The 25,498-nt window shown below is 31.5% G+C and overlaps 1 protein-coding gene across 2 annotated transcripts in view; it reads left to right on the top strand.

Moving 5' to 3' along the window:
- The first annotated feature begins 268 nt into the window (after nt 1-268).
- LOC118198297 (ileal sodium/bile acid cotransporter-like) overlaps nt 269-25,498 on the top strand; it is a 114,652-nt gene continuing 89,422 nt past the window's right edge. The window contains exon 1 of one of the 2 annotated variants that reach the window (XM_085809826.1): nt 269-443. In XM_085809826.1, coding sequence (XP_085665952.1) covers nt 297-443 — 147 coding nt within the window. In that variant the 5' untranslated portion in view covers nt 269-296. The remainder of the gene's footprint in view (nt 444-25,498) is intronic. The other variant, XM_035369943.2, reaches the window with a different exon arrangement.

Below are 25,498 nucleotides of genomic sequence, written 5' to 3'. Positions count from 1 at the left end.
TTCTGTTTCAGACTATAAATTAACTATAACTATAACTATAAATTATTTAATAAGACATTATTCGTATAGCACTATTTATTTACTCAAAAGTGAACTAAATACTATTTATTTACACATAAGTGAGCTAAGAATACAACTTTCTTCACAAGTTCAAACTAGCGCGATAAACAGACGCCGTCAACCGCTTTTTGATTGGAGAACAGACACCGGACACGGGATTTCACGGAGCAACAGTTGCGCAAGTGAACTCTCGCATAAAAGCGCTACTCGGAGTTGTAACGGCCGCAGAACTTGAGATGGAGAACGTTAACCTGAACAGCACTGGTAACAACACAGTGGAGATCGGGCAGGTGCCCGTCCTCAAAACTGCACATGACATTCTACTGGTGGTCCTCCTCGTAGCTGTAATGTTTGCTATGGGATGTCACATAACATGGGAACAAGTGAGTCAATATTTGTATTATAAATATTGTATTTCGAGGTTATATTATATAGATATGCTTTCATGAGAATAAATATCTTGGAACTCGTATAGTGCATCTATTTTACAGGCGACAATGACCTAATGCGTGTATAGCTATTTATTCTATGCAGAAATAAATTGAGGGACAAAATTTACAGGTTTAATCTAGAGATACTATACCGAAAGCTTCTAATTTATTTGATTTATGAAAAAAATATTCATAACCAAGATGCATAATAGGCATTTTAGAGCAAATAAATTAATTCAGGCGTAGCATTCATCCGGTTCCTACGGAAACAAATTAATAACAGAGCATAGTATCTGCGTGCGATGCAGCACATAACATTTAAAAATTACCTCCTTCTTGTCTTTAATTAAAATAATTTTTTTAAAAAGTGTATATATAACATATAAGCAAACACCATTTGACCTATCTCAAATTCACGAAGCAACTGATCAGGTATTGGGATTCTCATTTAGTAATTCAACATTTGATAAACAATTCAGTGCTGAAGCTTAAGTCTAATAATGATAATTTCATTAAATACTGCCAATCACTTTATATCAAAGAAAGAGTTAATATTTATATTTCTTCTTTAAAAAAGTTAACAATAAATACATAAATAAAGTGCCGTACATCTTGGAATCATTCGATTAACTCTAGCAGCATTCAATGGCTATCAAACATTTTATTTTTATAACTTAAATCGATGTGAGAATTCGTTCCTCGAAGAGATGTAAACACAGCTGTAATAATAAAACTTGAATGGATGAAAAGTAAAAAGTGTATACATCAAGAATCCTAAGGCGAAAAGTAGCAGATTAAAACTTTTCTGGGAAGAATTCACGGAATTTTCTTTTCACTGTAATCTTTCATAAATATCTCGAGATTATTGCTTCTTTTTTACATTTAAAGAAAATTAGATACCGTGAACTTCTTTCTAATACATAGACAAAGCTGCAACGAAAGAATTAGATTAATTGAGGCTGATACGACATCCATCCTTTGACAATCGTTTGACGATTAAACAGACAAGGAGCATGATACCACATAAAAAAGGAACGAATATATGACAGCCATAAAGAGATAAACACGAATCACTTTGCATTCTGTTGATAAAAAGGCGTTTATATCCAGAAGCGATAAAATGAAAAAGAACTGGATTAAATTCCAGCTATTTAAAAGCGGACCATCATTAAATTTCATTTATTGAATTCTGTTGATAAAAAGTCGTTTATATCGAGAAGTGATAAAATGAAAAGAACTGGCTTAAATTCCAGCTATTTAAAAGCGGACCATAATTAAATTTCATTTATTGAATTCTGGTTTCCAAGTTTTTACCGTATTTGGATACAAAAACTGCAGCAAAATCTTACTATACGATTTCAGAATTGTTGCAAGCATTCATTTTTGAAATATGATGGACACTCGGCGCAGAGTTAAGTTTATAAACATTACTCACTAGAGGGAATTGTTGAGGAGAAAATTTCGAAAGTAAAAGTTCAGCATTGTTTGAAACGATGCGCATGGCCTCGTTTCCTTTCTTGCCTACAGCAATAGGTCAAGCCAGCTATTGCCGCAAACAGTGGCGCTCTCAGCATGTAATTTATCTAGCCTCCTGCACGTTTAAATCTTTTAGTAGTGTTAAGAGTTGCTACTTTAAAAATGCACTAACCTTACCGTGGATTCTTGCCTTTATTGAATATTTGCACTTAGTATAAAATAAAAATTATCATTGTGTTACGAATACCAGGAAAACGTCGATCATTTCTAAGAAGGAACTATTTTAAAAGAATTAAACTTGGATAAATCAACGCTGATTATGGTCTATCATCACATAGAGCTTTCCTTTTTTGGAGCACATTTTGAAAGTAGATGATTCTTACATTTCACATGAAGAAAGCTACCAAAATTCTTTGGAAATACCTAGCCTTATTGTAGGTTTAAAGCTTCACACAGATCTACCAGTAATTAAGGATGTATAAGCTCGGAATTTGGACACTGAAAAGGTAAAGGAATCTCTCAAATAGAATGCAAATTTTCTAAATATTAATTCAAACATGGAAAAGATTATCATTGAACAGAATTTTTAAGATACTAATCTGAAACCTTAAGTGCAGCTTTAAAGATAAGGATAGGTAGATGATTTACTATCGAAAAAGTGACAGAATTGTTTTGTAAAATATGCCTTTGTACAGAAATTGTAAGAAAAATATGTACACCGCGCAACCACCTCTACATAAAAAGTGCAGAACCTCGGTTATGCTTTATTCAATTTATAAAAGATTATTTACTGTTTTATTTCTGAGAACCGAAATTAAGTAAAAAGTTAATTTTAATTTAACTTACGATTAGTTCATTTTAATTTAACTTACGATTATTCTAAGTTTTAATTTACTGTCATTCTCACTTATATGTCCTTTAGATGTGCTTTATGGAACGGAAAATGTTAAAATTCGGAGTGGATATTGTTTCAGCAACAGATAGATAAAGCTTCTCGTTGTAAATTATTGTTTAAAAATAGAAGTAGAATTATGAATGTTATGAAGCATCAAAAGGACACAGGAGAAATTATGGACTTTAGAGCGGCTCGCATGTATTTTTCATTAAGTCATAGGAATGTTAAACGCACCGATCAAAATATCGTATTTATTGATTTCGCAATACGAATACTTATATTTTAAAGGAGACACTCATATAAGGCTTGAGATGCAAAAATTTTGGCTCACAAAAATTTTTAAAAAAAGATTTATTTTGAGGATTTGCAAAAAACGTTTTTCTTCATATTTATTTTTAAGAAATGCCTACTATATTTCCTAATTATTTACTTTCCGCTGAATACCTAAGAAGACTGCTAACAGTCCATTATCTTCGCATTTAATATTTCTCTAATTGCAACGAAATATATTTCTTTCATTTGTTAGAGTCTAGGAGATAAATATAATAATATTTTTCAGCGTAAAAAATGATTATTTAGGATGAATTTTGTATACATGCTTAAAATTTAAAATCAGCTAATACAAGAATTTACATATAAAGATTATTCAATATTTTCTGCATGCATGTTTTACGAAATACAATTCTAGTTTTTTTTCATTGATAATATCATTAAAAATTTTAAACATTACCAACAATCGAAAACCTTTAGTAAATTTGTCAGAAACTCAGCACCATACGTTCATTTGAAAAGCAACAAATATTGGGGCCTAGAGGTATACAAGCATTAATGAAGCACGATGTCAGATTATAATACCGAAAACGTGAATTCCATTTATTACCTTGTAAGGTTTTTTTTATATATATTTTGGTAATATAATTTAACAATTTTTCCAATCCTACCTAATTTTGCTTTGTATTCAACACATTTCAAAATTATGTTAGACACCAGGTAAAAATAAATAAGATTAAGTAAAGGTCAAGCTGTAATTGATTGCACTAACAGCCTGATCGACCGACACGAGTGTTTAGTTAGCGCTCCGGTCTGTTGGATAATAGATTTGGATTTGAATTATAAAAGTTGTTGAATTAGTAGAAACTTATACTTCTATTGACCAGCAGGGTTCCAAAGCTCTTGAAAAACACCATTGTAGAAAATATTTAAGCGATGCGGCAGCGCTTTTTACACTTTATGTCGGAGGACGCTACGACACGCGACGCGATGACGTTTATTTATTTATATCGAGAAGCAAGGTATTTTGCACTGGACTCAAATTGTAAAGGCTTATATTTTAATGAGGGTTTTATTATTAAAATCATTAGCAGCATTCACTCCAATTTTTTAAGTTTCAATTAAGTTTCTACGTTTCAAAACATATTACAATCAACTACACTTGTTTATCTTACAGCTACGTTACCCAGTTGTTGAATTTACTTCATCTTTCAGTTTGTCTAAAATTGCGGTTTTATAAATATTTGCTATTGATTTTACTTCGCTATATTTATTTGAATTTAAGTGGTTAATGCAGGTTTCATTAGGTATCGAAAGCGATCATCCATTAAGAGTTATAAAGTATGGCTGAGGTATAAAGCTTGGCTAAGGCAGATGTTATAAAGGATTTCAGAAAGGAACTCAAAAACTATTGCAAAGTAGCCTCCAAATTCGTTAAAAAGGCGCACTCAATTAGTGTTCGAGGCAAAGCTTAATCTTTTACTGAGTCAATGACAATGAATTACTAATAAAAAATCTCGAACTAGATCTTATGTAAATAAAAAAATACATTCACAAAATTTCTGCCAAATATAAATAAAGGAAATTGTACACATCGACTGTTAAAAACTTAAAACTGTTAAACTGTAAAAAACAAATTCTTCTGAAGGTATTAGCATATCAGATCTTATGAGGATCTAGATAGTATATCCCAATATGCCGCGTAAAGATGGCATTAAGGCGAAAAAAGAGAAAGCAAAGTTTAGAAACAGTATGGAAAAACGACAACTGTAGGATATGTACATGAAACTTTTATAAATGACGTCTAGTTTTGCTCGAAACGTGATGAAACTTTATACGCATCACGATATGCTAATAACCTTCTAGATGCCAGATATGAAAACATCATGCATAAGCCGCTATGCAGTTTTTGCCATTTGTAGAAAAGTAAACTCAAAATCCGTGGAAAAAGCAATACCTAAAATATTAGCATTCATACTGAACACAAAGAAACATTTAACAGCTGGTTGGTAAAAAGGTGAGAAAGAAAGGAAAACCTTTATTTTCTGATTCTCTACCATAGAACGTAAAGCATTAGCATTTAAATACTATATTGAATTGAAGAAATCGTCATGCAGTAGTTCATTTGATAGGTTGTTTAGGTCAATTTGTCATTATGAATTCATTTTCGAAATGAAAGAAGTACATATTTTTTAGATATAATATTCAGAAATTCTATGGATATTTTCTTACTCGAGCCTAGGTGCTTCTTAGCTGTTTCAACAGAAGTGGAACAGAATAAGAGGAAACTGCAGTGTACTCAAAAGCTTTAGTCTTACACAGGATATTGGTAAAAACATTGGTAAAAACATTTTGTCCCTTAAAGTCCTCTACGAAGGCATCCTTATCTTTAGGCAGATAGACCTCGAGTTTCTGCCATAATCAAATAAACCAAACCTAAAACAAGAAAAATTTATCACTTTTTAAAATGGTTGATTACATATTATCGCAAAGCATATGACAGATGGCTATCTTTGCGCAAGATTTCTAGCTTTTTGTTTTGGGAATACTAAGGGAAAAAATGTTAATGGTCATTTTCCTCTTTAATCAGCTCTACAACTAATCATAAACACTTCTACTCATAACAATTCTTACCTAGATAGTAAATGTGACCTATTTTGCTTTCCCATACTGTTCACTGATGTGTTCCTTTCGCATCGCCACTCCATTAAATAACCCAAGCTTATGCAATTTCTACACAATTTTAAACTATATTGAAATGTTAGTAAGTCATATTCTAGACAAACCAGTATTACAACATATATTTTTCCCTTTATTTTCGAACTCAATCAGCGGTCACCAGACTATTGACATAAATAAAATGACTTGAGTAAATTAATTTATAATAAAAATATAAAGAAGTTATCATTTAGGAATGTTATAATTATAAATTATGAATTTACGAATATTATAAATGAAAATTTACGAATTATGAATTTATGAGCAATATAATTATGAATCGTGAATATTATAACTACGAACTGCAAATCTATGATTATTACAGTTACGAATTATGAATTTATGAATATTATAATTAGAAACTGCGAATGTTTGCAAATTATGATTATAAATTTATGAATATTATTATTACTGATTATGAATTTATGAATACTAAACTCACGAATTATGGATTTATTAATATTATAATTACGAATTATGAATTTATGAATATTACAATTACAATTAATGAATTTATAAATACCATTGTTCATTATAAACAAGTTTAATAAATAGTGAAAAATCATTTATCTGAAGTTTTTTGATCAAAGGAAAAATATGTGTTAGTAATGATTACACACCAGAAGAAAACAACCAGAAGTTAGTTTTAGACTTGCGCATAGTTAGTTTTAGCCTTGTTTGCAAAATATTCATGTTGCATAGATAAATTTTCGTATATGTTACAATTTTCAACGTTTTCAGGCTACTGATGGAAAAAGTCAAAAAGGCGAAAGAGCACAGTCATCAATTAATTTCAAATGCATCACATTGAATAAATTGTAATAATTAATAGTGCGAAAACAAAACTGATTGGTTAACATGAAAGTCAGTTCTTTCATTGCGTACATAAAGTAAACGTTAAAATGTGCAACATAATTTAAATTCTTGAAAAATACATATTATAATATGTATCAGTGTGTAATAAAATTCCCTGTTTCCTAAACGTAGATAGTCTTCCCTCTTCATCAATACAAGCCTTTTGAGTGAGCTCTGTGATTCAAATTCGTCACATTGAAGAAATTGTAATAATAAATTTAAAAAAAGGATTGGTTAACATGTAAAAACGGTTTTTTTTAAAGTAAAGATTAGAATGTGCAATACAAGTTAAATTCGTTTGAAAAATACATATAATACGTATAACCAGCATGTAATGTCATTCCATACCAACGTATGACATCCTTGTTTTCTAAACATATACAGTCTTCTCTCTATATTAACATAGCTTTCTATGTGAGCTCTGTGAGGATTGTTCAAACTTTAAATATCTCTGAATATTGAAACTGTTTCAATGTATCCCGCTCTCAGTGAAAGCCTTTCGCCGACTGCCATCTCGTTTCTGTCTGATGGTCAAAAAAGGATCGCGGCCCTTTACTCCAAAATACTCTAACCAATCAAGCCCTGTACTCCGCTTAACTTAGTTCTGCGCGACTTAAGTTGCTACAAGCGAGTTTTCGCTTTCAAAGGTATCAATATGAAACGCTGAAAGAATATACTAGTGGGTGAAAAATAATTAAAACATTATTGCTAACTAAATGTGCATTCATTACTCAAAATAATTATATCTGAAATGTCTGGATTTTTGGGTACAGCCACCTACGACTTGAAAACAACCATTCCCCCTACATACACATAGTTCTTTCCCCTCACTACTTAAAATAAGTAATCGACTAACTAAATCTCTAACTTACAAGAGGTTAAATTAAATCTCATTTAACGAAACTATCGGAAATTCTTTTACGGAATCCTTCTCACACCTATTGCCTTTTAATCGTATAGTTTACTTAAAAGAAGCGATGCAAAATGCAAATCGCTTAATTACTTAGCTTATATCTATCTGCTACATAGTAACGTGTCGCGTTTCTTTCCCTTACACTATATTAATTTTCATGCATATAAAGGAAATGATGTTATTCAGAAAAATGAGAAAGAAATTTTATAAAGCAAGTCAAAAATTTAATCAGCTCCCGAAAAACTGAAAATATTTTGTTGTTTTTGAAAAAGTACTGAACTTTTCATCAAACTCAGAAATGCTGTTTTTGTATCTGATTGCTCTTTTTTATTCAATATACAGACGATGTTTTTTAAAATAAACCTTCAAGTCCAAAAGAAAGGGGGCTATATAACAAAAGCAGATTTAACGTATTTTCATTAGCTGGGGATGTTTTGTGATGATCGTTATAATGAAACAGCAGCAGTAATCAGGGATCATTATATCCAGTTTCGCATATATATATGTATATATATATATATATATATATATATATATATATATATGGCAGACAATAACTAAATAAAAAGGTAGTGAAAACAGAAATAATACAAAATTACAAGCTAACAGAAATAATACAAATCGAAACTGAAAAAAAAGCAAAAACGAAGCAAGTAAATAAAATAATATAAAAATAATAACATAATGTAAAAAAGACTTGAAAGAAGACCTTTTTCAAGGAGCACTTGAAAAACTTTCAACAAACCCACGTTTTTCAATTACATCTAGATGATTGAAAAAACAAATTCATGAAATAGTTCAAAAGTTCAAACAACAAAATTTAATGAATTTAAACAAAAATGTAAAGTCATTAAAGTATTCTTAAATTATATTAATAAACAATGTGACAAAATATAGTTTAAAAACCTTTTAATCAAATCATCAAGATATCAACCTGCTCCAAGTGGTGAAAAATTGTTAAATAATAAAAATCATGTACAAATCAAATAAAAAAATTATATTCTATATTAACATTTAATTTTTAAAAAAATTTAATAACCTAACCTTTTTATTTTAAATTAATTTAAATTTGTTTGCATTTATTTTTGAATTATTTCGTAAATTTATAAGGTATTTCCCCCGCCTTCTTAACATGCCTTCGTGGTTTAATAGTCAGCACGCTCAACGCGTATTCGAGAATCCCGTGGTTCGAGTCCTGGTGAGGGCATTGCTCACTTTTCATCTCTCCTGCTTCAAAAAAATACCTAATGTCTCTACAAATTTGTTTTTATAACCAATTCAGAAGTGGGGTTCTGTGTAAAATTTCAACGTTCTGAAGCTACTCGTTTTTGAGTTATGCGAGATACGTACGTACGTACAGACACCATGAAAACTTCTCTTCAGAATTCCTTTTAAAGTAGTTTTATAATTTTTTTGGAGGAAAAGAGTCTTTTATTCTGTCCTTACGTACAGATGTCGCGCAAAAACATCGTTAAATTGCATTCGATAGCGGTCAAAATGGATATTTTAGTTGAAATATGCTGCCTGAAACTTTTCGCGATTACAATACTTCCTTTTTACTTCGTAAAAGGAAGTAATAAAAGTTGAGAAGAAAAGTCCTCTCCCTAGCCTGTCAGCGTATATACTCACATATATTAATTAGGGTTAGGTTTCAGGTTATTCAACATGGCAAAGTACTCGACAGTACTCACCTTGTAGAGTCATTAAGTTATTTTGAAGGAGACGTGGAAAATTAGCAGTACCCTCGCCACGACTCGAACCCTAAACCTCTCGAATACGCGTCGAGTATGCTTCCAATTACACCACGAAAGTATGCATAAGGGAGGGAGAAAATACCTTATATATTCTCCCTTTTAAAGGGTGGTTGAAGATGGGGGGCCCTTGTAGAGTTATTAAATTATTTTGAAGCAGGAGACGTGAAAAATGAGCAATGCCCTAGCCGAGACTCGAACCCTGGAGCTCTGGAATACGCGTCGAGTATGCTTCCAATTACACCACGAAGGCATACGGAAAGGATGGAGAAAATACCTTTAGCTTAAGGAGAAGAACGCTTTTATGGAGGATTTTATAAAGTAAACTGGCTCATACTCACGTTACGTATATCGAAAACCATGAAAATCAGCCTTGCAGCCAGTCTGTTCCCCTGAGTTCAAACTGGGTCGAATTATCAATATGCAGCTGTCTTAATCACTCAGCCCACTGGTGGGGAAGTTATTTTAGAATTCTTATATCTAGCTCACACATATTCTTTCATTACTGAAATTCATTTGAACATCCAGCAATATAATATCTAAATTATCTTAATGTGATAACGAAGTAATCAGTCTGAATTTTAAGTTCTGTTTCTCATCCTGAAATGTAAAAGAAATTAGGTATGCTAAAAAGGTCTGCTTATAATAAATAATAGTATATTTTATAAATAGAAAACAGTGTCACTTAAAACAATAATTCAGATAGATGAGTTATTGCATAAAATCTGAAAGGTAATTAATTTATGTTTTCACAAATGCTCGGAACTGGGATCATTGGTAAGCAGACGGTTAAGTAAAAAGGCAAGACAAAAGAAGTAAGATTGATAAAAAAAAAATCATTTATATTCAGGATGCCTCTTTGTAACCAATTTTCCAACGGTTGAGAAACAATAATTGGCTTCACTGCGGCACGAAATCCGTTTCAGGTTTCTTGACATGCAGCTTCGTAACAGAAATACTTTATTCAAAAGTTCTCTAACATCATTTCACCTTAACCAAAAATTTTGCCCACCATATAAGAATGTTGCTTATTACGCCACCTTCGAAATTCTATAGATTATTTTACACACATACAACAAAAGTAAATAAATAAATAAAAGCTTTCAGGTGGAGATATTAAATGGAAAGTTTCCATCCATTTGATTTTGGATCAAAAGCACAAAGAAATCATATGCCAGTAATATTAATTAATTGCTAAATTCTGTCTTATTCATACTAATATCATAAGGCATGTTTGAAAAGAAAGAATATTAACACTTTAACGAAAGGCAAAGCCAGCTGGCGTCTAAATGAAACGTAGATTATCTAAGAGGACCGGTAACTGGCATTTTAATGTAAACGCGTCATTTTCAAGAAAAGGAGAAAATATTAATCAATGCTTTTACTGTTGCTACTAAATCAAGAAAAATATTGATGCAAACTCCGAATATGCACTTTTTTGCGGCAATTAAAACACTTTCTATGTTTGCACATCACAGTGCCATTATTTTCCAACTGGAGTTCCCCGTACGTAATGTACGTTTTATTTAGGATATCAGTTTTCGTGCACCAGTGTTAAAGTGTTCATGGATAATGATTATAATTTACAGGAACATTATACATATTCAAAATTACGCAAACCAGCAAACTTTATTTTGAAGTAGATTTTGAACAAAATTATATCAATTTCGAGAGCGATCAGACATAGTTCAGCGACGTCACCTACTATTTCTTACTGTAATGCTGATAATAGAGCATCCCGTACCAAATTATAAACATCATAATACCAATTAAAAACAAAAAAAATGCTTAAAATGTTAAAAAAAGTAAGCAAAAAACAAAGAAAATCGTATCATCATAAGCGTCATAAACCTCAGATTTTACCAGTATAAAAACACTAATCTTTGAACAAAGAATAATAGATCATTGTCAAATTATTTCCGCATTATATTCTATCAGTCTTTCAATTTAATCATGTTACGCTTAGCTGAATCCACGGGAATAATTCGCAAAGAAATTTTTCATCTTCTAAATCCGACCAGTCTATTTAATATATTATGCAGATAAGTTACTATTTCAAGTAGCTTATCATCATTTTATTCGTTTATTATAACTACTTAGCTGGTTAGGTTATACTAGGTTATCAAGAAAGACAAAGCACTCGAACACTACTTACTTCGGAATGCCTTAGCAGAAGAAAAGCGGCTTCTATTCGCATTACCTATTGGCAAATTCTGAAAATCCATACAGCCAAAAAAAAATTTTTGTGGAACGGAAGCGAATTCAGGATGTAATTTAAGTTTATAAAGTACTATAAGTACTATAAAATTTGCAATAAAAACTGAGTATCTATAATAATGAGCCTCCATATTTCAGAGAACAGGAATTTTGAAAAACTGTTTCAATAGAAAATTGCCTAACTCATTTTCCTTTAATTTCCTAGATAGGAAAATATATCCTCCTCTAAAAAGATATCACTTTTCACTTCTTGATAAAAGAGTTTCAATAGCTGTCTATAATTTTTCTTTCATATTTGGTGTAAAAACAGATTCTGACAACATTTCATATTTGGTGTAAAAACAGATTCTGACAACATTTCATATTTGGAGTAAAAACAGATTATGACAACGTGTAAAAACAGATTATGACAACATTTCATATTTGGTGTAAAAACAGATTATGACAATATTTTAAATTCACCTTTTTGAATAAAAAAACAAAAAATCTGTTTCAGATAATATCCGCGAGATTTTTTTTTCTTAAGAAGCACCTACCAGTGTGTAGGCGGATAAGAATGTAAGACTGCTGATCGTGCGAATGGCTTAGTCGTATGGGATGTTTCGCGGTTTTTCGTCCATGTGTAAAGTAAATCCGAGCCAGATTTCCCTACAAAGTCTTCCAAAGGCGTCTCTCCCTTAGGCAGAAAGCCATAATGTGTTTACCTTTGTCAATTAACCTAACCTTATTTAAGAAGCTGGCCTGCGGATATACTGAAAGAGAAATTTAAAGTTTGGAATAAAGCTTATCTACGCAACCTTAGTATCTTCTTACAGATCAGTCAAATCTGACTATAGAAATAATTTTAAATTTATTCTTAAAGTTTTCCATCTTGATATTTAAGATGTATGCAAGAATATATTCAAATATTATTACTATATATTATTATATATTTACATTTTTAATCAGTTTTGCGATAAGTATCAAAATGAATGTCAGAAAATTCTATAAGGTACCAGAAGTGGGCGCAGCCCGAAAACTCTGTAAGGTATTTCCTCCTTCCTTTTCGCATGTCTTTGTGATGTAATTGGATGCATACTCAACGCGTATTTGAGAGTTTCAGGTTCGAATCCCCGTGAGGGCATTGCTCATTTCTTATGTCTTCTGCTTCAAAGTAACCTAGTGATTCTACAGTAGCGCCCGAACTAAAAGGCGGTGGACGATAATTCGTCGCCACCAGGATTCGAAGTCACGGCAAGAGCATTGCTTATTTTTCATGCCTTCTGCTTTAAAATAATCAAATGATTATACAACTCAAAGCACCTTCATAAAGTGAATGAGGTTGTTAACTAATTAAATACCAGGTTCGATTTAGCTAATTTCGGGGAGAATTTTCTGTAGAACATTAGTTACTACCTAGCTTACTCCACTTGCAGGAACATCAAACAATTCCACGAATTTCATCGTTGCGAAGAGGGCAGAATTGCATCTGTTCATAAGCACTTTATAGGTATATATATATATATATATATATATATATAAACCATAAGAACTTTATACGAGTAGCTAACAGTGCGACTTTGTCCAGTTCCGTCCCCGTTTTGAAAGGAAATCTCTTCAAGGACGCAAAAAAAAAAAAAAAAAAAAAAAGAAATTCTGGAACATTTCTGGCAACATTTGGGCGAGCTTTGTCCTAAATACAATTCCACGAATACTTTGAATGAAGGGCAGGGTTTTGGGCTCCACAACATCCCTTGTTTAGCGACTGCTTGCGAGATAACCTTCAATTCTTAGCAGATTATCGCCTAGCCCACCTAATGGCACCCCAGACCACCGCGTTAGGTTATCATCCAGTATGCCATTCGATGATGCACTCCGGGTTATGGTGTTCATTGAAATTAACGTTACTCGTTCATCGCTGCACCGATTCGGTATTCATTTGAAAAGACGGCACGCCAGTGGCTGATTTGATGAAACCATAATAGCCGCAGTGCAGTGCACCGAATTGTTGAAACTGAAAATGGCACATCTGTATCAATGATTCAATATTGTGCGAACTCTACAGGTGAAGCTACAAACTCCGTCACTGTCATGCAGATGAAGGTTTTGCTGACGTAACATTTCGTGGCCCTCTGGTAGGTTTGCGACTTGCCTAGTTCTCTTTGAGCCCACTTCTTCCATACACACATGACTGACGAAGTATTATGCCTCATATAAGTTCCGATTTCACGATAAGACTCGTAGACTGATCGAGGTACAGACTAACTGCATTTGTCTTGGTCAGACGGTATAACTTGTTTATGTTGGGTCCTTTTTCGTCGATGAAGCATAATGAAATTTTCATGAAACGTTACACTCAAGCAGATAACGAAGCATTAAACTGGGAAAGAAACTCCCCAATGTAATATTTAAAATTAGGCAAAACAGCAAACTTAACTTCGCGTAGATTTTGAATGAAACTCTGTCGATTTCGAAGATGATCGGACATGTGTCGCTTTTCAGAAGTAACCAAAAAATAAATAAATAAATAAATAAATAAGAGCTGCAGCATATTTCGTAGTAAATTTAGCAGGTTTTTTTTTTTCACTTTTTTTAAATTGCACATTTGTCAGAAATCTTTTTTTAATCTTAATCATGCGTAGAAGGGAAAGGAAATATTACGGCAGACGGAATATAAAAGAAAGAGATGAACTAATTATGAAAATTTGCAGTTGTTATTATGATTAATGAAATAAAAAACTTTTTAGTTTCACCGGCGATTTTTAAAAGGGCAAAACTTTTTTAAAGGTTATGTGTATAATGGAAAGCAAAAAATGTACATACTATATACATATACTTCCTTTACACACACACATATATATAGTGTATAAATTACATTTATATATATATGTATATATATATATATAATGCAATTCATACATATATATATATTATAAATTGCATTTGCATATAAATATATATATATAAATTTAAATTACATTTTTATGCTTATTTGTAAACAGAAAACTTATATTTAGTAGCAGCATAATTATCATAACAACGAAAACTGTGATATTTCATTCAAAATTTGATGTCCTTTTCTTTGACGGAGAATAAGAGGATATGAAGCACAGAGATGGCGATAACTTTTGACGTCGCGAATTTACAAAATAAGTTCTTTTTTTAATCTTAACATTTTTTTTCAACCGCACTTCAATATGTGGGACAAATAAGCCCAAATACAAAATTCATTTGAAAGTCATAACAATTAATATTTTTAAAATGACTAAACTTTTAATCATTGAATTCGAGAACACAACCTTAACCAGCGTTTTTTAAATAATAAAATCTACCTAAAACTGCCAATATGTAGAGACTATTAGGCATTTCAAACCAGGAAAGATGAAAAATCAGCTATGCCTTCGCCGAAATTCGAGCTCCTGATCATCCGATTGCCAGCTGGATATGCTACTACTTACACAGCAAAAACAGGCTATGAGAAAAGCGAAAATTCTTTATAAATGTAATTCTACAATTTTAACAGCTTCTTCTGAAGAAATTTTGAAAAACTGTTGGTCTTAGAGTTACTTTCAAATCAGAAATTTGGATTTTGAATTTCAAGAAAGACCTCGTTGATCTCACTTTACTACACATCGAGAGATACATGCTGCAGCTCAGTCGAGAGTAAAGTCAATAAAATGTATTAAAACAGAGGCTTCTGCATCTAATTCGTATAAGAGATAAGTCTACATTAAAGGCTCATCTCTCTACTCCAAACCAAGCTTTCATTTCTTCTTAAGGAATGAGTGTCTAAAAACACAGTAAACAATATTTTCTGGCATGTTTTTAAGGAATAAAAGCCAAAGAGACAAAGGAGACAAATCTTACTGTGGAAGGTATAATCTTTTAAGAACATACACTATGACCCTTCACTTGCTTTTAAGAAATCTGTTTCATTAAAACTTGATACATCTGGTCCACCTATAAGGTATTTCTCCTGCTTTCTTAGCATGCCCTCGTAGTGTGGTAGCCTGCACGTTGTGTGTGTATTCCAGAGGTCTGTGGTTCGATTCCCTGCGAGGGCTTTGCTTATTTTTCACATCTCCTGCTTTTAAAAAATACCTAATGTCCCTACACACTTACTACAAAAAAAATCTTTGCTGCTGCTCTGCACTGTGGAATCTAATATTATTGGTGTTAAAAACGTCCTTGAGTGGAATTTTCCAAAACATTTGATCTGTTCTATTTTCATATATTTGTCATCTTTACGTCTTGGCAAGTGTTGTCGTCGCGCGAAATATAAGATTTCTATTTTATCTTTCACGAGGCTTTAAAAACAGTCAGTTCTCAAATTACTGCTCTTCAACAAAGCATAATAGTTTCAATTTATATTCCAACATTTATCAGTTTTATAATTGTTTAATTATCTGAGCGATTCAAAAGCAATAACCGCATTCCTTCATAATTTAAACCTGGATTTTATTTTTTAATAACACATCTAATTAATACAATTAAAAATGCATCTAATTTATAATATATCCAACTGTAATTTTTATAAACACTTACAAGAGTTTTGTAAATAATAAGCTGTTACAGAATATAACGAAAGATATAACAATATATGGCAATGGGAATCTATAAGCCGTACAACCATGTAATACTGATCTCAGCGTTCTTCTTCTCTTTTCCTTTTTTCGTTTCCTTTCCTCCTTCTCTTTTCCTTCCTCTCTTTTCCGTCTCTCTTTTTAAGGAAAAAAAGAAAAAACTAAAAAACATAAAATGCTGAAGAAAACATCAGATGTTTCTCAGAAACACATATTACCTTTTTACTGTATTATTATTAATATTAATTTGAGGACTTTATAATAGTAATTGAGAGTCAATATTTCTCAACTTTCAAAACAATAATAATAATAGATACATTACTATGAATCATCTCAAACGCCTTAATATATCTATATTTAATTTAGAATGATTACGTTCAGTTCTTCAGCAAGTAATAGAAAATAGTAAAAAAGTATGTGTACATTTGTTGTTTCTAAAGAGGTTTTTTTTTTCTATAACCTTTTGTACACGAATTTTCTAAATTCATTCTCGCAATACCGCGTTTGTAATTGGCATAAATCGTTCGAAAATTTACTTTTATCATCTTGTCTTTATTTATTATCGTAAATTCTTCGAAATCTCTCTAGTTCCTTAAACAATTTTCCGCTACAATTAGACGTCAAAACGCACAGAAAGCAACAATTCCTAAGAGCACTTTTCCTAGATTGGTATAAGACATTTTTAGAGGTGCATTTAAAACATAAAACTACGGAATGTTTTCATTTAAGTCGATTGGACCATGTAAAATGCTTTCTTTCGCTCGTTGCTATAGCAACAAAACAATACTCATCAGACAGTCTAGACATCTGGTCTAGGATACAGGATACGCAGGAAGATTTGTAAGGGCGTAGAGATCATCTGTAACAGGAGAATAAATTCTTAAATAAAATATCTTTTGCATTATAAATAATTCATAATGTATAGTACATAATTTAATGGCTAATAAGATTTTTAACACAAGTACGGGCACTTTATTTACATAGTACAAACTGAAAATTAGATTATTTGCATTACTGCAGCTGTCTGACTAAGGGGTGAGATGCCTTTGGGGAGGACTTTTTTTTGGGGGGGGCAACTTCGCACACATACACGTTACGCATCAGGAAACTAACAAAAATTCCCATGCAGTCAACTCTTTAGCCGGGACTTTTGCCCTGGTAGAATTACCAGTATTCAGTAATTACTGCCCGACCACTGGTGACTCCTAAGCTGAGAAGTAATCCTCCCCTTTCTGCAACGAAGAATTCAACTCTGCAGATCATCGTTCGGAAACAATGTACTGACATCAGAGCAGTTTCAAGTTTTTAATAAAAATCTATGCATTTCCGCCAGCTAAAAGAGAAAATTCTGCGGACGACGGATTGGTAATTTTTTTTTCACGCACATATTTTATTTACAGAAGAATATTCCGATCATAATGTGCTATGCAAGGTGAAAAAAAGAAGTTGTTAAAAATAGTTATAAAATGAATACACAAATAGTAAAACTGAAGAATATAGACTATAAAATGCTTCCAGATGTACATGACTGATGTTAAAGCACGTAAAATGTACCAAACTTTTAATGATATAACAATGTTATAATTACATAACTTCCAAAGAATATTTGAATTAATCTTTAAAAACAACTTAAAACAAATGGTAAAAGCATTGCGTTAAAATTTGTAAAATATAAAGCTAAAGATCTTTCCGAATTAACTGAATAAATCCACTGAAAAATAATTTGGAATGAACACGATTAAAGGAGATAAATCAGTTAAATATCATCAATTCAACGAGAAAGAAACATTATTATTGCTAAAATTATCTCTCCGTACAGGAAAATCACATTCTGGAGGAGCATTTTTCAGGTTTGATTAATTGTTTATGTCCTACAAAAGCTCTCTGCCTGAGGGAAGGGATGCCTTCGTGAAAAGCTTGCTAAGAGAACCCGGCTCGCATTCACGTTACAAAACGGGAAAATACCTATGTAGCCTCTGAGATTGCAGAAAGCCGAATTACCTGTAATCAGATCAGAAATGTCATCCGCTACTGCTGCATGTAGAATTATTCAAACGATATTTTGTAAGACACAGCATAACTGAAAAAATTATTTTTATCTTGCCGTATGCGAAAAGTTAAACTCATCGTTAGCTTTGTTTAATTTATATTAGAGATTTATCAAAGTTTCTTAAATTTATAAAAGTTAAACTAAGAAATTGTTTTCAAGAAAGCCAAGCTGTGTTATGTAATTAAACATAATTTGTTAATTCTGATATTAACACATATTAACACACACGTAGCAACAAAGGTCAGTCTCTGTCAATCTGGCAACAATCTCTGCTCACTAAGTTTTCCGACACGGTATCAATTATATTATTTAAGCATAATTAACTCTATTTTCTTTAGGGAAGGATACCCTAAAGAAAATAGAGAAAATAAATTAAAAAATTAAAAATAAATTAAAAATAAATTAAAATAAATTAAAAATCTTTAATATGAAATAAAATAAATAAATTAAAAATAAATTAAAAATCTTTAATATGAAATAAATTAAAAATAAATTAAAACTAAAATAAATTAAAAATCTTTAATATGAAGTTTAATATGAAGGTATCAAAGCTTTGGTAACCACTAATTATCATCAAAAAATACTTTTAAAATGTTTAAATGCCGAGTGAGCACGGTACTCAATTAAAAAATAAAATGGATGAACCACCATTATTTTTAAAGTGTTCAAATATTTTGTACTATACGCAACATAATATGTGGCTGCTACTGCATTTGCAAGAGAAATGCATCTACATGAAAAAATATTTAAAAAAACAGGTTTATTTTGCATCACATAATTTCAAAATACATTACGATATATTTTAATATTAAAACACAAAAAATTCTAATGTTTTCAATGGTCAAATACGCAGATGTTGAGAATATGGAATAGCCGTTTATTATTTTGTGTTTATGTAAAAGTTTGAGATAAAAAAAATAATTTACGCCGTTTTTTATTTCGCAGCTCCATGCCACACTGAATTTAAACTAGTATAAAAGAACACCATTTATTTGAAGGTAACTTCATATTAAAGATTTTTAATTTATTTTAGTTTTAATTTTATTTTTAATTTATTTCATATTAAAGATTTTTAATTTATTTTTAATTTATTTATTTTATTTCATATTAAAGATTTTTAATTTATTTTAATTTATTTTTAATTTTTTAATTTATTTTCTCTATTTTCTTTAGGGTATCCTTCCCTAAAGAAAATAGAGTTAATTATGCCTAAATAATATAAGTTCAGCAAATTAATGAGTATTAAAAACCGTCTCCTACATAGAAGATCAAAGAAATCGTATCCTCTCAAGCATCATCTCATCAATAAAATCTGAAAAACACAATGAAAATTTTATCAGGCAGAAAAATATCACTTTTAATACATACCGCAAACATTTTATTGAGATCAAGTTACATAGTATACGTAAACAGAATAGGACATAAAATTCTCAAGGATAATACAAATAGATGGAAAACTATAAAGCTCCATGAGTTAATATTTTTTATGCTTGCACAATACGATTACAGGCCTTTTTGTTTACGAAGTACCTTTGTAACATAATTACAATTACCACCACATCATGGAAATAAAAATGAAATATGTAGGAAGCGGAATTATGTAGGTCGAAAGAGCGAGGAGAACATCGTTACGGGTTTAAGAAAGGAGGTATAGAAGGAAAACAAATTATTAAACAATTTAGGTGATCAAGAAAGTACAACAATATACAGGTACTGTAAAACAGAAAGTATAGTAGATATTTCATTATTTATATAATTAAGCTAATTAGGTTTTCAAGTTGAAAATAGTCATAGGACGAAATTAGGGACATGAGATTTTGATAAAAATACTTTTACTAATTTATTCGTATAGATGATAATAATACAACTATACAATTAATAATATTTTTAGTGTTTCCAAATAACTCATTTGAGATGCGTATATTGCGTGCTACTTTTTGATATCCGTTACCTTCAAGAAGAGGAACGTTTAGCTAAAGGCGATACTTGTCCAGACCTTATCAGATTTAGCAATTCAATGCTTTTGATAAAATTTGTATACCAGATATACCAGAATTACCAGAATATAATTGCTTCTTCTATCATCTAAATAATGTGAGCTGCAATTAAATTATAATGCAAGATTGTCAGCTTAATTTTCACAATTACATTCATAATTTAGTGGCAAGAATTCACTTGCACATAATTTATATGAACACAGAACGAATTTTCAGTGTGCTAAGACATTTTGTCCCCTTCTAATTAAGAACTGTTAACTATAATGTCAAAAACCGTTATTAGAATTATTTTAATGAATATATTCATTAGGATTGTTTACTAAATACAACTAACTTGATCATCAGATGAATACGAATCGTAAATCCTTCTTGCAATACATACTAAATAAATGTCAATGAATATCTCATCCACTAGAAAGTTCAACTCCCCTGTCTCTAAAATTCACAAACCACGTAAAATAAAACAAAAATAATAAAGATTAGGAATTCATCATTCCTACAAATATAATCCACTCCGAATCATAAGACATTCTCATCTACGATAATAAGAACCAAAGATAGAAACGTATGTTCGTGTCCCGAAAATTGCCGTCGGCTACAATCGCAAATGCGAAACATTTTGCACTTTTCTCAACAGCAAATAAATGAAGGTAAATCGTGAAATAAAAATGCGTCCAAAAGTGCAATACTTTAGTTAAAATGTGTTTTTCGCATGTGTCGAATATGGCGCTTTATTAAACTTGGAGCGTGAATGGCTCTCCCTCAATCTGGCAAGCACAGACACCCAGTTAAGAAAAAGGCGTAAATCAACTCTGAGAAATCTCTGTTCTCTTTTCCCAACTCTCCATTTCGCACTTAAGCACCATTTCAGTGATTCTTGCAGCAGCTGTTGAGCTCACAGCTGGCAGCGAAAATGCGCTTAACAAATCAAAGAGTAACTCTTAGCTCAAGATCATGATACTTAGATCTTAAAAACATGTTATGATAAATATTGTAATTCGATAGCGTCTTCGCATCGGAACCAAAACATGCTTTTGCTTCTCAGTTTGTCATGCGAGCCACAGCATATAATGTAAATTACAGCAACACGGTAGCAAGCGTCATAATTCATTGGCGAGAAAACTGTAATTTAGAACATAATTATTTAAGGCTTAGGGCACATAAGTTTAGCCCGTGCTTCATCCTGATTATTTAGTGAAAGCCGTTAGTAAGCAATCATTGTTACCTGGCATAGTGCGAAACATTTACTTTGATTTTAAAACGAAAATTTACGCCGGAGATAATTCAACATGATCCTCTCTAATTAAAGTATACACAGCGGTAGAAGGGAGCTTGGGGTGTTTGTAATGGAAAATAGCTTAGAATTTTTAAACGAATTATGAATTCAAGTCCATTCCAGAAAGTAATTTACAAATATAGCTGAAGGAAATGTAAATCATATTATTCGTCATACTGCCTTCTCCCAAAATATTTGCTAGTGGATCTATTCTGTTACTGAAAGCAATAGCCACTTAAAACAGTAAAATTTATATTAATGACTGCAACAGAAAAATCTCCCGTAAAAGTAAAAAAAAAAGTGTATTGTTATCCGATATTTAACTGTAAATACGGATATTGATGAATGAACATAGAAATTGCTGCATCCGCCCACTTAAAAATTCAAAAATGATAAACTATTATTACAAAACGAAACACATCCGACAATATCTAAACACAGCCAATTTAGCCCACGGGTCAATATAGTGGTCCAAGATCTCGAAGGTACTTTACACAGATCTCTCACTGGCTACCATAAATTATCCAGTATTACATAGATGTTATTTAAAATAACATAAAAAAGAATAGCTGCAAATGAAGTCGAATTTTCATGTATAAAAGGCATAAGTCACCTCCTAATCTAAACCGCTAATGCTAAAAATGTGATATTAGCATTCTAGAAATGTGAAATTGGGGAACTCCTTTGCTTGCATAATGTAGACACTACTAAGAAAGAATTTTCCGTAATTTCGCTCCTATGAAGAACAAAAGAAATCTCATTATTTTTAAAAGTACCGATGTCTTGGAGAATCACTAAAAATGGAATCATAAAAACTGGTGTATAAATTCTTCATTAAAAATAAAGAAATATGTAGCATTAACTTACGTGATATCATATCACAGTATTATAAATTTAGTTCCGGAATGTGAAGTTTATAAATTAGAAAGAATATAGAATGTAAATAGAAGTTTTATAAATTTAGTGCGGAAGTATTTAAAATGTGATTTATTTGTGTAATTTATGCTAAGCGTCAAGATTTTTAAATTCTTTTTTAAAATAATGTAGATGTTTATTTTTGCAACTTGGCTATTCTCATTTAGCATCCTCTGTATTTATAACGGTCAGGGAGACGGATTGAGTTGTATTTCGTTATTTAAAAAGAAGCAAAGCCTTTTTTTTTTTTTTTTTTTTTTAATGTCGTTACTGTTTCATTTCTCAAGAATAACAGGTAAGCACCTGATGATGAGGACAATGGGATGAAAGCTCATTTTGCTAAGATATTGAAAACTTGCTAAGATATCGAAAAATAAATTTCCAAAGAATACCGTGATCGCAGTGGAATACATATGTTACATAAAAGACTGATGCTTTCAACAATGTTAACCACTCTAGGAATTCTGTGGCTAAAGAGTGGAAGACCTAGCTGCGAAATGTCAACAAAAAGAAATTGGAAGATTGTATTAGTTTTTGACGCTCGATCAGAATCTCAATTTAACTGATAAATTCTTACATTTTCATCCAACGTTATGCTGTAAATTTTCCTTATCCTATATTCATTAAAAGGTACAAATAAGTAAGCTGATACTCTTGAAGCAATGAAAGGAAATCCCAGAAAAAAGTCAGCTCAGCATTGAAAACCTCATAGGAGCGGCGAAATACACAGCTCTGAGTGCGCGCAGCAAGAATTTAGGATTTCTTACGCTTTTTCAGGACATGAGTAAAAGTGTCTGGGCTTCAACACCTACTACATAATTCATCAGATGCATCGCTTAGCGAAATCTCCTGGGTTCGATAATGTAATGACAGTTGTCACTTAAATTTATTAGGGGTCAGGATTTGAATCATCAGTATAAATTTTCAGCTAAGAGTATGTATACAGATAACAGTCATGTCTACTTTTCTGAGATGCAATCGTTGAGCAAATTCCCACAAACTTTGTATTCACACAAACTTTTGGGTTAAAAGATTTTATCCAAGAGTTCATGAAAACAAACGGCAATTTATCAAAATCCTTCCTTTATTCTGAATCTTCGAACTTGAACCCAAATTCGAAGATCCACAGTAGATGGCGGTAGATATTGCCTTCCTTACGAATACATCTTCCTATTCCAAAGAACTTAATTTAAAGCTTCAGTCAAGGGAAAAAAAAAGTTGGTACACATTTTGTTTCAGTATGAAGCTTTTTGAACGAATCCTGAACTGCTCATATGTCAACTCAAAAACTACAATCTGACGCATTTTTTAGGTTTTTGAATTGCTAATGGGCAAAAGCACAAGCCGCAGATTATTCTTATTATTACGCCACAGGCTAAATTTCAAGACAGATTCTAGAATTTCTATACCCAAGAGTGATGCAAGTAGTGTTCATCGTCTCCAGAACATCAGCCTTGATGTTCTGAAAGAAGAAATTTTCAGAGTTCCACAATGACTTAGAACTTTCAATTTTAGAATTTTATCAAAACTATGTGGCAAAAAAATAATTTCCCGAAACCGAGACAGAAAGCCACGAGAGTCTTCTAACTTTTTAAGAATAGTAATTTATCAAAATTTACTTTAGCTTCAAACTAAGTTTGTTCAAAGAGAAGTCGTATGCATCTTATTGTATCTTTATAATATCTGCATGTATCATAACAGCATGTGTTTTTTCTTAGCACTATTTTATTTTTTCTCCAATGATGCAAATGTAAAAGGATAAAAATGTAAAATTTAAGTAAAGTAATGTAACTCAGTTGAGCCACAAAAGCCATATTTGCTATCTAAATCCTACAAATGAGTTCAAGAGTTAAAAACAAACATACTTTTATAGCAAATCTGCTTCTCAATATTTTTAGTAGCTCACAGCCAGATACCAAATCACTCAAGTGGTCCGCGGCATTCAAAAGATTAGGCATTTCTGCTCTAAAGCAATAACTACTTATCTTTCGAATTACTGGGAAAGGATAATAGATATTAATCGGTTAACAACTTATCATTAAATAGTCTTCTCATCCACTACCACACGCCCTTTGAAATTAACGCCTATGACCTTTAGACCCAAACAAATTTGTAGCTAAGCCTCCACAACATATCTAAGTACAGAATCCACATTTATGAGATTTCAGAGGCCGAAACGAAATTCGAATACAAACTGGGGTTTTCTTATTTTCCTGAGCTATAACACCATATAACGGTAAGTTCCAAAGATTAGTTAAACTATAAGCAAACTGTTCTTGCTTAGAAAAGCAAAAACTAGACCCATACAAAATGGATGTTTCTTATTTTCCTGAACTATAATACCATACAACGGTAAGTTCCAAAGATTAAATAAACTATAAGTAAACTTTTATGGCTTAGAAAAGCAAAAAACTAGACAAATACAAAATGGATTTTTCTTATTTTCCTGAACTATAATACCATACAACGGTAAGTTCCAAAGATTAATTAAACTATAAGTAAACTTTTATGGCTTAAAAAAGCAAAAACTAGACCAATACAAAATGGATTTTTCTTATTTTCTTGAGCTATAATACCATACAACGGTAAGTCCCATATGGCTTAGAAAAGCAAAAAATAGACGAATACAAAATGGATTTTTCTTATTTTCTTGAGCCATAATACCATACAACGGTAAGTTCCAAAGATTAATTAAACTATAAGTAAACTTTTATGGCTTAGAAAAGCAAAAAATAGACCAATACAAAATGGATTTTTCTTATTTTCTTGAGCCATAATACCATACAACGGTAAGTTCCAAAGATTAATTAACTATAAGCAAACTGTTATGGCTTAGAAAAGCAAAAAATAGACCATCTCATTAGACTGGGAGGGAAGCAATTGCTATGATTGATTACTAACCTTCCCCGCGGCCCACAGCTCTTCCCGTCTCATGCGCATGAAAAAGAAAATGACTATCTTTTAATTCTTGCAATACTATTCACGGCTGGAATACAACGAGAACCATACATTGATCTATCCGATTGGCCTATTTTGCGCTTTGGACATAATTTTCTGGCACATTTCTGTGCCGAGTATTACAATATGTCATAGAAATTTTCGTGGTCTTGTA

The sequence above is a fragment of the Stegodyphus dumicola genome, chromosome X2 (assembly GCF_044657685.1).
Source record: "Stegodyphus dumicola isolate Sdum_Otavi_A_Nest chromosome X2, ASM4465768v1".
Lineage (NCBI taxonomy): Eukaryota > Metazoa > Arthropoda > Arachnida > Araneae > Eresidae > Stegodyphus > Stegodyphus dumicola.
Note: the sequence above shows the minus strand (reverse complement) of the source record. Positions and strands in the feature narration are given on the sequence as shown.